Source organism: Hippocampus zosterae, chromosome 20, assembly GCF_025434085.1.
Source record: "Hippocampus zosterae strain Florida chromosome 20, ASM2543408v3, whole genome shotgun sequence".
Classification (NCBI taxonomy): domain Eukaryota; kingdom Metazoa; phylum Chordata; class Actinopteri; order Syngnathiformes; family Syngnathidae; genus Hippocampus; species Hippocampus zosterae.
The window spans coordinates 1,188,736-1,201,860 of record NC_067470.1 but is presented as its reverse complement, the minus strand read 5'-3'; the positions used below and the strand labels follow the sequence as shown (position 1 = coordinate 1,201,860).

At 48.2% G+C, this 13,125-nt stretch overlaps 1 protein-coding gene and 1 long non-coding RNA gene across 3 annotated transcripts; one reads left to right on the top strand and one right to left on the bottom strand.

Annotated features, from left to right (window-relative positions):
* The first annotated feature begins 2,910 nt into the window (after positions 1 to 2,910).
* Positions 2,911 to 10,876, top strand: tnfrsf11a (tumor necrosis factor receptor superfamily, member 11a, NFKB activator). 2 transcript variants are annotated; one of them, XM_052054808.1, is made up of 10 exons: positions 2,911 to 3,128; positions 5,258 to 5,336; positions 5,438 to 5,563; positions 5,981 to 6,127; positions 6,201 to 6,291; positions 6,732 to 6,808; positions 6,903 to 7,010; positions 7,102 to 7,151; positions 7,233 to 8,136; positions 10,188 to 10,875. In XM_052054808.1, the coding sequence occupies exons 1-10, from the start codon at positions 3,054 to 3,056 to the stop codon at positions 10,451 to 10,453; spliced, it is 1,923 nt and encodes a 640-aa protein (XP_051910768.1). In that variant the 5' UTR covers positions 2,911 to 3,053; the 3' UTR covers positions 10,454 to 10,875. The 2 variants fall into 2 exon arrangements, with proteins under 2 accessions (XP_051910768.1, XP_051910769.1); XM_052054809.1 differs by lacking the exon at positions 6,903 to 7,010 and having other exon boundaries at positions 10,188 to 10,876.
* On the bottom strand, positions 6,664 to 7,566 carry LOC127593390 (uncharacterized). Its single transcript, XR_007960394.1, has 3 exons — positions 7,426 to 7,566; positions 6,897 to 6,981; positions 6,664 to 6,799 (listed from the first exon to the last, which is right to left on the bottom strand). It is a non-coding gene; the product is annotated as an uncharacterized LOC127593390 (long non-coding RNA).
* Positions 10,877 to 13,125: the final 2,249 nt, after the last annotated feature.

The window sequence follows — 13,125 nt, the reverse complement described above, 5'->3', positions numbered from 1 at the left end:
GTGAAAGGCAATAAAAAGTCATCGGACAGACAAACAGACGACCGTGGCGGCCCAGCCCACTCGTAGCCTCACTTTGATCTGCGCAAAGTCCGCCAACTGGGGCATTCCCAACAGTTTCCTTCAAAACTCAACTGAAAAAACACCTCTTGGGTATTTAGAACGACAGTCCTGATGAATGTAAGCTTCAAAGTATCGACGGATATCATCCGAAAAGTAATTGCTTTGTGATCCGTTTCGTCTGCAGAATCCACCAACTTTTGGGATTTTGAATATTCCTGGAGCAGCTTCGACAGCTGTCTTCATGGCGATGGTCACTTCCAACCGATTGACTTGAAAGAATCCACAACCCTTGTAAAATCAAAGAATTTAAATCAGTCTCATTTAAAAAGCACCGCTGATGCAAACAAAGGCACCCAAATACTGTATAGCGGCGGCAGGGGACGCCTGTTGCTTGCTGACATGCAACGTTGGGCACCACTTGAGCCACGGCCAAAAATTTGGTGGGGGAACTAACATGGCGAAAGTGCTGAATGAATGAAGCTCCACCTCTCACTTCAATTTCAACATGCATTTATAACAACATTTTTACCTACGGGGGAGAAAAAAAAGCTTTTCGTTGAATATTTTCAAATTTAAGAATTGTAGTTGGGCGGAGGTGGGGGTGGTGGGGGCACAATTGTGCAAACATAGCCGTAGCGGTTGATAATTACGCGAGTCGAGAACCGGTCATTTATAAAGCATTTGCATATTCAAGCTAATATGCAACTTTTCTTCCTGATAACTGTGCAGGTGGACAAATAATTGATATGGATCAGTTGCGGGCGTGAGCTCGGAGCCTTTTTATGTGTTCCGCTGCAAGCTTCCATTCCTGCACCGCCTGATTCACGATTGTTCTTGGCGACCGGAGTGCCTCTGCCTCCCAGAAGAGGCGAGGCCATGCAAATCCGCGCGGACCTTTTGGGTGCACGTCCAAGTCGGCACCTCTTACTCACAGCACTGACTTGGGTGACTCACGGGTCATGTGTGTTTCCAGAACCAGTGGAAGCAATAATACTGCTGGAAGGCCACTGAAGGAAGCTCAGTTTTCTTCATCAGCAACATTCTTGCCTTAGTGTGTGCGGTTTGCATTTTTTTGATGAACCTTTGATTAGTTCAAAGTGACGCCAAAACCAATGTGAGCAAACACGCTTACGGAGCTCAAACGTATGCGCTGTTTCTACGGGTCATTTTGAAGTGAGAAGCTCATTTAACAGCATGGCGTCTGCTTGCACTTAGTGCGCGTTTGCGTGTGGCAAAACAAGCCAGGCCTTTGATTCCTGTACAGTTTGAGTTTTATTGGTGCAGGCAGGGGAACTGTGGGCATATTTGTTGTGCGTTCGGCGTCCGTTTAGGGTTGCTTGGGGTGAGGACCAAAAAAATTAAAAAAATAGACAGTCAGAGCTGGATCTTAATTGCTACTGTGCGGGCTGCAGCGCCCCAACCACAAAACTGCATTTGTCAACATTTTTTATGGGGTTGGGGAAAAAAATGAGTGTGTGTGTGTGTGTTGAAACCTGGCTTTGTTTAAAATACTTCATCATTCTTCTGTGCTGCACTTTGAACAAACCTACAGTATTCCTCTTCATAGCAGCTCGCATACTGTATTTTTAGCTGCTGTAGTTAATGGTTCCCCTTTTTTTCCCTCTTCCTTCTCCCTCTATTGTCCTTGAACATTGTTTTAACATTTGCATAACTGTCATTTTGCAATCATCTGACAATCTTGGCATGCCAAGAGTGAGCCGCAACTAGTTTGACATGCAAATGATGTGGCTGGATCGTAATATTTCATTCAAGCCTGGTTTCTCAAGAGTGAGCCAGCGACTATACTGGCGCACTTAAATCCCCGTATGATAATTGTTTGAAAATAGCTGAGTGGTACATGCCACTCACCGGGCGTATGCACAGACATTTTGGGGGCAGGTGTTCATGGAGGCCGACAGAGAGAAAGAAAATATTTATACATTTGTATAAATATTATATGAGTAAATATAAACATGGGCCCGGTAGTCCAGTGGTTAGCACGTCGGCTTCACAGTGCAGAGGTACCGGGTTCGATTCCAGCTCCGGCCTCCCTGTGTGGAGTTTGCATGTTCTCCCCGGGCCTGCGTGGGTTTTCTCCGGGTGCTCCGGTTTCCTCCCACACTCCAAAAACATGCGTGGCAGGCTGATTGAACACTCCAAATTGTCCCTAGGTGTGAGTGTGAGCGTGGATGGTTGTTCGTCTCTGTGTGCCCTGCGATTGGCTGGCAACCGATTCGGGGTGTCCCCCGCCTACTGCCCGATAGGCTCCAGCACCCCCCGCGACCCTAGTGAGGATCAAGCGGCTTGGAAGATGAATGAATGAATGAATAAATATAAACAGGAATCAAAATGTTCAATATTTATACATTTCAGCTTGCATTTAATTTTGAAGAAAGCAGAAAAACGTAGGCACTTTTTCATTCGGGGCAAAAGAGCGGGTGCTTGAGCACCACGTCGGGTCTATCGGTGCACGGGCCCGCCGCTCGCTTTCGTCCCCGTGGCGCGGGTTTGATTCCCTGCCAATGACCCAATACCTAACATCCCTCATTAAAATATGTGCCAAACAAATCAGGCGCTGACTCACTGAGATTGGAGATTTTGTTTCACGACAGCTCCTGTGTTGGATCTCATTAGAGATTTGTTATGACCAATGATGTTGCGTGTCCACACGGAAGGTCAAGAAAGAAAAAGAACTAACCCTAACCAAAAGCGTACAGAGGGAGGGGGGGATCCGATTCTCTTAACATCTGACACTGTGTGGGAGGCGTTGCTTCCCCTGCCGCTCTCTCTCTCTCTCTCTCTCTCCTCATGTACAAGCGTTTGCATGCACACTCCTCACAGAAGGCGTGGGGGGCGACTGGAGTAAGGGAAGGAGAGCAACCGGTGGGAAAGGAAGGCGTGAGAATGCCCTGCGGCAAGGAGTTCGCGCTCGGACGCACTCGCGCACGTGAGGAGTGATTCGTTGAGAAGTTTGGCCTCCTCGCACGGCAGATATGGGACTAAACTTTCCCCGGAGGTGGATATTACCATGCTGGGTGGCATGCATACTTGTTGCCTTGCATGCACAGGTGAGTTTCCAAGAGCTGCTCTAGCTGTGTGTGTGTGTGTGTATACATGTGGCATTGTGCTGTTTATGTGTTTCCTATATTTTTAAAGCAGCATCTATATATATATATGTGTGTGTGTGTGTATAATGTATATATACTGTAAATATGTGTGTGTGTGTATATATGCTGCAATGCCTCTTTCAGTTCCTGCCAGCTATTTACAAGATGTGGTTGGCGGGCACCCGTTATCTGGCACAGCCGGTGTTCCAGTAAGCGCCGTCATTAACCACAATTCCTCCCCCCTTTGCAGCTTTCTGCTCCTCCAAAATATCTTTGGAAGATACTTGATGTGAAAGTCACATTTGCTCCAACCGGATGGCATCCTCAAAAAAGCGAGAGGTCCTGGTGTGGACAGCGTTTTTTTTCGGAGAGGTGTTTTTCAAGTGACGCTGCAAAGTTTAGCCTTTGGTTTTGTTGTCGCCATTGTCATGCAATCACTGACTCACAGGATCCCCGAAGAATTCCCCTCGGTTTTCTCGGTTTTCATGCAATATTTATTTGGAGCCGCCCTGTGTTACGTCGAGCCGCTGCTCCGTGACCTCAAAAAGCGCAGAGGGATTCTAGTGAAGGATGCGAGCTGTAATTTGGAGTTCTTGTGCCTTGGAACTTTGATGGGCCCTCTGTTGATCTCTCATCGACCGCCCAGCCTTTTCCATTCCAAACTTGCCACTTTCTCGAACGAAGCCAGGTATTGCGCACCTTGTGATTTATTTCAGTTTGGGGGTTTTTTTCTTACGAAAAACGACTGTGGAAAGCATTCGTCCGAGTCATCCGTCCTGGAGCCTATCCCGGCTGATTTTTGGGTGGAGACTGCTCTCCCCACACCGGCGGCCATTATTTAGCCACTGAATGAAACCCTGGCAAAATGCAAAGCGTCACAGAGCAAAGATTGGAACCCGCAAAGGGGTGCGATGTTTCAAAATGTGCACTCGACTTTTCACGGTGTTGATTTTCCTGCAGCCTCGTGAATCTCACCAAGTCTCAAAAGACCAAAAAGTCAACCGGTGTTTTTTTTGGCCCCTTGCCTCTGGCTGCCGCCGGCCGTTATGCAAATCCCACTCTTGGAATGCTCTCGCTCTGGTCCGATGCTATCACACGCAGGCTGCCAGAAAGGTGTTCAAAGTCTCATTTTCTTCATTTCTTCACCCGTTGGATTGCCCCCCCCCCTCCCCTTCATCCGCTAACAGTTCTCACAGTGTGTGACCACACAGCGGATAAAGTTAGCTTTGAGGTCGGCCCTATAAATGTGACCTATAATCATGGGGGGTGGACAAAGGAGGCTATGTAGCTTCTATTTAGTGAGTCCAAACGGAGAAGCGTGCCAAGTCCGTCTGTCTGTCAAGTTGATCGCCGCGTCTGTCTCCCTTGCCTACGTTTGTCTTCCTGCTTTGGTTGAGCCTCTTTTTTTTTTTTTTTTGCTTCATCCTTCCTCTTGCCTGCTTTTCTTATTTCTGTCCCTCATTGCGTCCAGATTTCTCGCTTGGCATCCTTTATTTCATCTTAATTGCCCTCCTGCACTTTCCTGATTTCCTCCTTCCCTTTATCGCTTCCTTCCGGCGCTCCCACCTTCTTGATTTCCTTCAGTTTGGAACTCACGAGGAGCGTCCAAAACATCATGAAACCTTACTTCACCGCAAATAATGACCTGCCCTCTTCTAGATTCCTTGCCCCAATTAATCTACTCACTCAAACACACAAATCTATATCTATATATCTATATCTATATATATACACACACACACACACGAGTCTCCTAGAAGAATCCTTTCACTCACTGAAGCCAAACGGAGGTTTCCGTGCGATTCCAGATGGCTCCTCTTGTAAGTGGGTGCCACTAGAGTTTGGTTTGATGGTCTGGATTCTGGTCAGGTACTTCTGAGCTTGCGGAAATAATTCCAGGGCACGTCTCGGAAAAACTTTGGTTCCTCTCATTACTCACCAGCATATCCAATGATCACATGGATATGGAGAAAAGAGGCCCTTCAAACAAAAAAAGTAGGCTGACATTGGTATGATTCTCCTTTTTATTGCTGAAAACGTCTAGAGGCCAATTGTGGAAAAACTGATGTTTTCTTCACCGTGTATTTTAGAACGCAGCTTCCAAGGCTCTCCAATGTGGCGGACAACAGTACTTAAAAGGCTCAAGATGCTGCGATAAGTGCAAACCAGGTAGCGCTCTTTTTCATTGTCGTTGTACGCAAATTCCACTTGAGACGTGACCGTTTTCTCTCTCCCTCTCTGTGTTCGCGCCCGCCGCTCTCGCCCGGCAGGCTTCCGTGTGTTTGCAGATTGCGGCGAATCCCATCAGACCAAATGCATTAAATGTGGCAGCGGGGAGTACCAGCCCACCTGGACCCAAGAGACGCGCTGCCTCCAGCAGAGAATATGCGATGCAGGTCAGGACCTCTGCAACTATTCTGTCGGCTGGATCAGGATGCCCTGAAATGTTGCGTTGTGTCAACATTTTTGTTGCTGGCGGTCACCGTCATGGTTTTCCACATATAAAAATGACGTCGACACCGTGTCTCGTTGGCCGCTGTGTGATCCTTTGCAAACGTGTATAGCCCAAAATCATCACTCGACTCGAAAGAAACTTTTTTTCTCCTTTTCCAAATTTACATGATAGAAAACAGAACCGATTCGCTTTTTGAAGGAGGAGAACGTGCCAACTCAAATCGCGAAGGCCCGAGTCGCGATTCAACCCCCAAACCGAACTGTGCTGCTTTTCAGTCCAAAACAAATGAAAAAAACGAACGCATGGCCACCAGACATCCGATCGTGAGCCTGTCGCCTGTCGTCTGTCTCCTTTTCAGGGAAAGGTTTCATGTCCAGGCCTGAAAATGTGGAGGCGGAGGAGCCCTGTCCCTGTCTTCCCAACTTCCAGTGCTCTCTCATCAACTGCGAGTTCTGCGAGAGGATTCCCTCCTGCCGGCCCGGATATGGACTCGAGGTGGAGCCAGGTGAGCCGGCTGCCGCTCCCCAAAAATGAGACGCGCTTCATACAGCCACCATAATGTGAAGGACGTATTCCAGAGTCCGTAAACGGAAGGAAGATTTGTGTCCCGTGTCGGAAAGGATCCTTTTCTGCCGGCAACAACACCGGGCAATGCAAACAGTGGACAAAGTAAGTGCGCGTGCGCTGCATCTTGCTTTGACATTCTGAAGGGAAAATCATTTGGTTGGTTTGAGTGCTAGCTGCTAGCCAGCTCGGATGAGTAACACACACACACACACACACATTCACATGGCTTCCTCTGGAACCCTGGATCACACACACATCACTTTCCACTCACGCTCCCATCCAAAAGTAGAGGAGGGAGCCACATGGTTTTCCCTCCATTAATCTTCTCACAGCTGGCTAGTTATCCATGCTGACACATTAACTGCTAGATGGGATTTCAGTAACTGCCCACACTGTTTCGTGCCTCCATTTCCACCGTCCCATTTGTGCTTTCGTTGTTATTTTTAGTATCTCTCTCTACAGACATACATATACATATATGTATACATATATATGTATGTATCTAACCTTATACCACCTTGAAATGAGTTTCCTTCTCTCAGTTGTAAGGCAGAGGGCAGGAGTGAGACACAAGCAGGCAGCGCTCAGGCAGACGCCGTGTGTGGACCGCCTGTCTCCAGTAAGGAAAATCACATCACTTTATGGGGGGGGGGGGGGGGGGGGGAAATAATACTCATATTCATATAAACATTCTGACGTCATCCTACCTGTAGGTGCTGCCCCCTCCTGGGTGATAGTGTCGGTGTTGTCAGCCATCACTGTCCTCTGTCTCCTCATCCTGTTCCTTTTTTGCTACAAAGACAAACTCAAATTACTCTCGTGTAAGCGACAACTGTACATGATTTGGTTAATAACATCCACCAGCCTGTGTCAAATTTAATGGGAATTCCCCCCCCCCCCCCCCATTTTTAGTTAACCTGCGATCGTGCGTGCAGAATCTGAAAAGGACAAGGATACAGCAGGTGAGATGACGTTTCCGACATTGACATTGACATGACATTGACTTTAAAATATGCTTCATATTTTTTTTTTTGCCGGTTTAGGAGACGCTGGCCCCTCTTTATCAAAGCGGGGCAGGAGGCAGCCTCAAATACATCCCGTGTGAGACAACCAAACTCTTCCGCCAAGCCCCTCGCACCAACGATGGCGACGAGCCCCCTCGCACCTCAGTCCCCTGCGCTCCCGCCGTTACGGTCTCCCTCCCTCAGACCACCGCCAACGCCAATGAAGGCTTACAGAGGGAGGCGGTGACAGAGGGACAGAGCCAAGGTTCTGGTGGTCCCGAGGAGGTCTCCGAGGAAGAGGAACTCACCGGCGTCTCTCCGCTGTTGCCGGCTTCCTGCGTGTGCAGCGTTCAGGTCCGGGAGCCTCTGGAAGTCGGGGAGAATGAGGACTGTAGCCAAGCTGTGAGTCCAGGAAGTCTCCGGACTTGCTCCTGCGGTGGTCCGCATGTTGAGAGGAGGCCAGAGGAGGAGAGGAGCGAAGGGGTCGGCGATGCGCACGTGGTGACGAGTGAACCAAGCATCGCCTCTCTCGTCTCCTTTTCACCTCCTCTCCTCCGCTCTTCCTCGGCCGGTCCCGCGTCCGGCTCGGCCCCTGAACTCTGCGCGCCTTTGAGCAAGGCTAGGCCGAGACCCGAGTTCAAAGGTCACCTGAAAGACATGTCGCCGGCGAAGCAAAAGGGATATTACAGACTGGAAAGCACAGACTCCTCGTCGACGGACAACAGCGGGCCCTCGGTGACGACTTCAGTTAGCCCTTTGAAGTCCTCCTCGTCCATTGGAGATCTCTACTCGGAGAGGCCTCAGGAGGCCTCCGGTCAGGAGCAACGCGACGGGGCCTCGCTGGAGGACAGCAGAGGAAAAACGCTCCTGTCGGTAGATACAGAGCTCCAGTGCCCGCCTGGAAGCCTCCAGAGTCAGCTGGCAGAACCAACTCTTACCTCAGGTATGTTTAAAAAAAAACAACAACAACAACAACAACAACAACGTGCCGTCCAACGTTCTTATTTGAGTGAGCAGTCAGCTAAAAATCGGGGAAAAGAAACGGAGCGATAAAGACGGTAGTGGCAATGTTTGCCAGGTGGATGGGCTGCACTGTTTGTGTAGGCAGCCGGACGGTTCTGCCAGTTTGGGGGGTTTCTACACAAAAGCTGCAAAGAGCCCACCAAGAATAACAGACATGAAATGTATGTTGGGTTTGACTGGAAAGTTGCGGCGTCGCACGGCTCATCTGTTGAATATTTCTCACAGAAGCCAAAACGAGAGACCTCCACGAATCCCGCTTTTGCGCAAAATGGCCGCATTAGGTTTAAAGCAGGATTTCCCCCAAGGACCTTTTTCTTCTATACCCAAATTGCAAATTTTGGAATCTCCCCTGGACCCAAACCCAAACAACACATTTGCATACATACGCACGGACAGACAGACATAGATATGGATATAGATATGAATAGACCAGATCGCGGGCCACCGCTGCAGACCGCCAGCAATGACGGCTGTCCGGCAGGTGCCTGCACGCATGGCGACCGCGTGGCCGCGTGGTCCGCCACGGTCCCCGGAGCGGAGGGCTCCCTCTGAAAGAAAATAGCAAACCATTGCGAAAAAACACGCAATAAAAATGTCAACCGTTTGAACATAAAGGACCTCTCACTCTGTGAACTGAAATAATCCTTAAAAAAAACAAAACATAAATGATGCATAAGACGGCAAGCAAATAGCCAAATTGTGCTCAAACAAGCTAAGCTAAAGCAGCGTCCAAAATTCAAGTTTGCTTTTCCGAGTGCACGAGTCATACGAGCGCAAAGTGAACGCAGTTGCCGTGGTCTTTTGAGTTGGGGCCAATAATATACTGCGCCACAAAAGTAGATCTTTGGAGCTCGCCGTGGAAACGCCATTGACTTTCCTTTTGGAAAGTGAGCTCCAAATATTTGGAGGTTAATAAGAAACAACAACATTGTCTTTTTTGTTTGCAATTGCTTTCCTTAACCGGATAATCTCACAAATCAATAAAACCAGATCGTAGAGAATGGAGTTAAGTTACGAGGTAAGTTGCTTTTCAAGACTGTACGTAGGTTCCACCAATTGCAGGAATGTTGAACCACACAAATCCCTTCCCCCCCCCCGCAAAAAAAAGGAATAGGATACTTGTGTGTTTTTTGAAAGAAAATGGACCACAAGAACCACACTCAGACATACAACGCCGTGTGTGTGTGAGCCGCGCCGTTGTCAGAGTTCCTGTTTACGCAGACTTTCATAGGGTTGCGTAAAGTGACCGCAGCTTTAATTGTAGCAAGATGTGCTCAGCTTGAGTAATACTTTTATAGCCCCGTCCAGCCAACGCGCACGCACGCAAATGTGCGAGACTCTCACTGATGACGGGATCCCATAATTACACGCTCGAAACAAACGCCATTTCCCATCACGCGCGTATTAGACAGGCTTCCCGCAAATTCTATTTTAAGCTCAAGGTCACCTGTCTGCTGCAAGGTCACGACGTCGCCGAGATGTTCTGTCGGCGCTCAGCTCGGTCTGAAACGAAAGTATGCCGCTGTCGTCGGGCATCCAGAGAAATCGGCCAGATATTGGAAGGGATGAAGAGAAGCGGATTCCAGAGAGCTTTTGTTTTCAAACTTGCGGTGGTAGGACATATTTTTCAAGTTCCACCTCTCACGCAGCTATTCCAGGAAAAAAAAAAAAAAAGACGCTGCTCGCCAGCCTCTGCTGCGGCTTCGTTTTGTGTGTTTTCTCGTCGAGGCGTCTGCCTGTTTGCTCGTATCAGATGTTTGCTCGGTCGTCTCCTCGCGTAGGCGGCAAAGTCGGCCGGAGGGTCCGGTTAGGTGGAAAACAGAGGCCTTAAAGTGACAAAAAGAGAAAAAGTCCATCCAACAATCAATGAGTGACTTTTGGACTGTCAATCAAAACCGAGCATCATTATCCCCGCCCACCCCTCCCCCCATGTATATTCTTCGTGTGCTCACAGCGCCTTGTCTCTACCAGGTCAAGTGTCGGGGAATCACAACACCACCTTCATCTCCAGCGGTCAGGTGGTGAACTTCAGCGGCGACGTCATCGTGGTCTACGTCGGTCCCGCGTCTCTCGGAAGTGACGGCGCGCCACTGGAAAGCGACTTTGCCAGTCCCGTGCAAGAAGAGGCCAATGAGACGGCGCCGTTTTTCCAGAGTAGCGTGAGGTCAGCGGGGAACTCCATGATCCAAAAGCCATTGCGGGATGAGCCGGTGCTCGCCCCGAAAACGAGCGCCTAAAGTGTCACCATGGCAACCAAAGCATCCGTCCGAGCGTCTCGCCATTCCAACCCTTTTTAACCACCCATCCCATCCAAAGCTTTCCGAAAGCGCTTGTCCTCTCAGGGTCAGGGGTGACCTGGAGCCTATCCCGCCCTGTTCCGGTCGCCAGTTCATTGCATGATTGGCCTAACTACAGTTTAGACCAGGAGTGTCCAAACTTTTTGCCAACGGGGCCAGATTTTATGTGGTAAATTGTCGGGGGGCCGACCTTGGCTGACATTCTTAACATTGAACAACAATATTGTTCAACAAATTTTAGTAAGCCAGTCTGTTTCACATTTCCATTTTTATTTTAATTTCAACAATCTTAAGAATTTCTTTTGGTTCATTTGAAACAGGAATTTGAAATATGACATATCAGTCAATATAAACACGGAGTGATGTCTTGTTAACTCGTGAGTGATGCCCTCTAGTGTCTAAATGCTATTACTCATTTAGTGAGTGCTATTACTCATTTAGCCACTAGAGGGAAGCAGTACTCTATGAAACATCACTCACCAGTCTACGAGACCTCAGTCTCGTAGCAGGCCAACCTGCGGGCCAGACGGCACTGATTTAATGACGGGGGCCGAGGGCCGGATGAAATTCGACCGCGGGCCGGATTTGGGCCGCGGGCCGGACTTTGGACATGCCTGGTTTAGACTGTCAGGCTCTCAGTAAGCACGTTTCAATGGTACCATTTGGAAGGGATCCTTGGACACTTTGGAAATGCTCCAAACGTGATCAAATCGTACCATGAAAGTCAACGTTTTGATGGTGGGGGGAATTTAATCTGCTTGCTACATGAGAGGGAAGATGTCCAAACTTGTTGAAGAAAAGCATTAACTCGCGTTTCTCAGAGAAACTTTCTTACATTGAAAGTTTAAAAAAAAATATATATATATATATATACAGTATATATATAAAATAAACCGACACATCCAGTTTTGGTATGAATCATGTTTTTGTTTTTCTGTATGATTTGTTTTCGTACTGCACCATTTGTGCGGTTTCTCTTGGGAAAATGCTGTGCATTTGATAAGCTATTTTTATTTTGAGTATGTTTGAACATGCAGGCTTGATTGAAGAAAAGGGATCTGTGTTTTTTTTTGTCATTTGTTTGAAACAAATGTGCAAAGTGGCATTGTTTATGTTTTAATTCATCGTTTGTTTGTTTTTTTTTGGGGGGGGTGGGAACAAATGAACATTCCAGCCATTTATGTTAGCAACCGGGACAATGGTAGTAATTGCAATGAGTGGCAAAATGATTATTTGGAGTGAAATTAAAGTGTCTTGCATCTCATCCCTTCAAAAGATGGCCGGCGCCCCTCCTGTGTTTTGCGGCCTCTCTCTTTCTCTCTCAGTGAGCTTTGCTATTCTGGGATGGGGAAAATGACAAGCCATTTATGCTGTCGATTCTTTTTGAGGCACAGTTAATTACACGTGGGGCCTCTGTGCTTCTTGTCAGCAGACAGGCATGCTTTCATCAGGCATAGGAGGATTTCCAGCAGCTGCAAGGACTTGGTCAGCCACCATCTTGCTGGCCGCCCTCCCATTGGGCACCGCGTGAGAGAAGATCTGGACTCTACAACTTTTTTTTTCTTCTTCTTCATTGACCAGAAATGAGCACCTTGTCTCCTGTGATTTCAAGGCTTTAAAACAGGAAGTGGTGCGCATGGAAGCTCCCCTGCTGCGCTACCTCGTCATGCTGCACCCACTCTATAGTCACACAATGACTAATGAGGCCATTAAAGGGATCCGTTTAAGAAATGCTCAAAAAGTGTGCTTCACTTGACCGGATGAAGTCAACTGCCCGATAGACCTTCCTGTCGTGGAAAGCACCTAAAAATCCACATTGGCGTGGGACTGAAATTACAGCTGTGTCACCTGTGGGTGTGAGGGGGTTCAATTTCCCTGTTTGAGAGTTTCGCATCAAGGAGGTCGTCGGAGGTTTTGGTGCGATCCCATTGGTCGGACGACGGAAAGCAAAGGGAACTTAGTCAATTTTACTGGGATGGAATAAATAAGATAAGACAACCTTTATTTGGGGGCAGCCCGGTAGTCCAGTGGTTAGTATGTCAGCTTCACAGTGCAGAGGTACGGGGTTCGATTCCAGCTCCGGCCTCCCTGTGTGGAGTTTGCATGTTCTCCCCGGGCCTGCGTGGGTTTTCTCCGGGTGCTCTGGTTTCCTCCCACATTCCAAAAACATGCGTGGCAGGCTGATTGAACACTCTAAATTGTCCCTAGTTGTGAGTGTGAGTGCGAATGGTTGTTTGTCTCTGTGTGCTCTGTGATTGGCTGGCAACCAGTTCAGGGTGCCCCCCGCTTACTGCCCGAAGACAGCTGGGATAGGCTCCAGCACCCCCCGCGACCCTAGTGGGGATCAAGCGGCTCGGAAGATGAATGAATGAATGAATGAACCTTTATTTGTCTGACAAAGGAGAAATTGTTTAAAAAAAATAATAATAACAATGTCATGATTCCTTTTCGATCTTGATGTTTACCCTCCCAAATAATATCTTTCAAAATCAAAACCAGTAACCGGTGCCATTTTTCGGAGCGTTTCATTGCAGGAATGTCTTATATAACTCTGCAGAGACAACATGAACATGAAGTGCCTCGGAGCTACAGATGAATGCGTGCCGGCATCG

What these genes read in the sequence shown, in the direction of transcription:
- tnfrsf11a (XM_052054808.1), top strand. Translation starts at nt 3,054, where the DNA reads ATGGGACTAAACTTTCCCCGGAGGTGGATATTACCATGCTGGGTGGCA. An exon ending in CAATGCAAACAGTGGACAAA is followed by an intron (nt 6,292 to 6,731) that starts GTAAGTGCGCGT and finishes TCCTTCTCTCAG; the next exon opens with TTGTAAGGCAGAGGGCAGGA. An exon ending in CAAACTCAAATTACTCTCGT is followed by an intron (nt 7,011 to 7,101) that starts GTAAGCGACAAC and finishes CCCCATTTTTAG; the next exon opens with TTAACCTGCGATCGTGCGTG.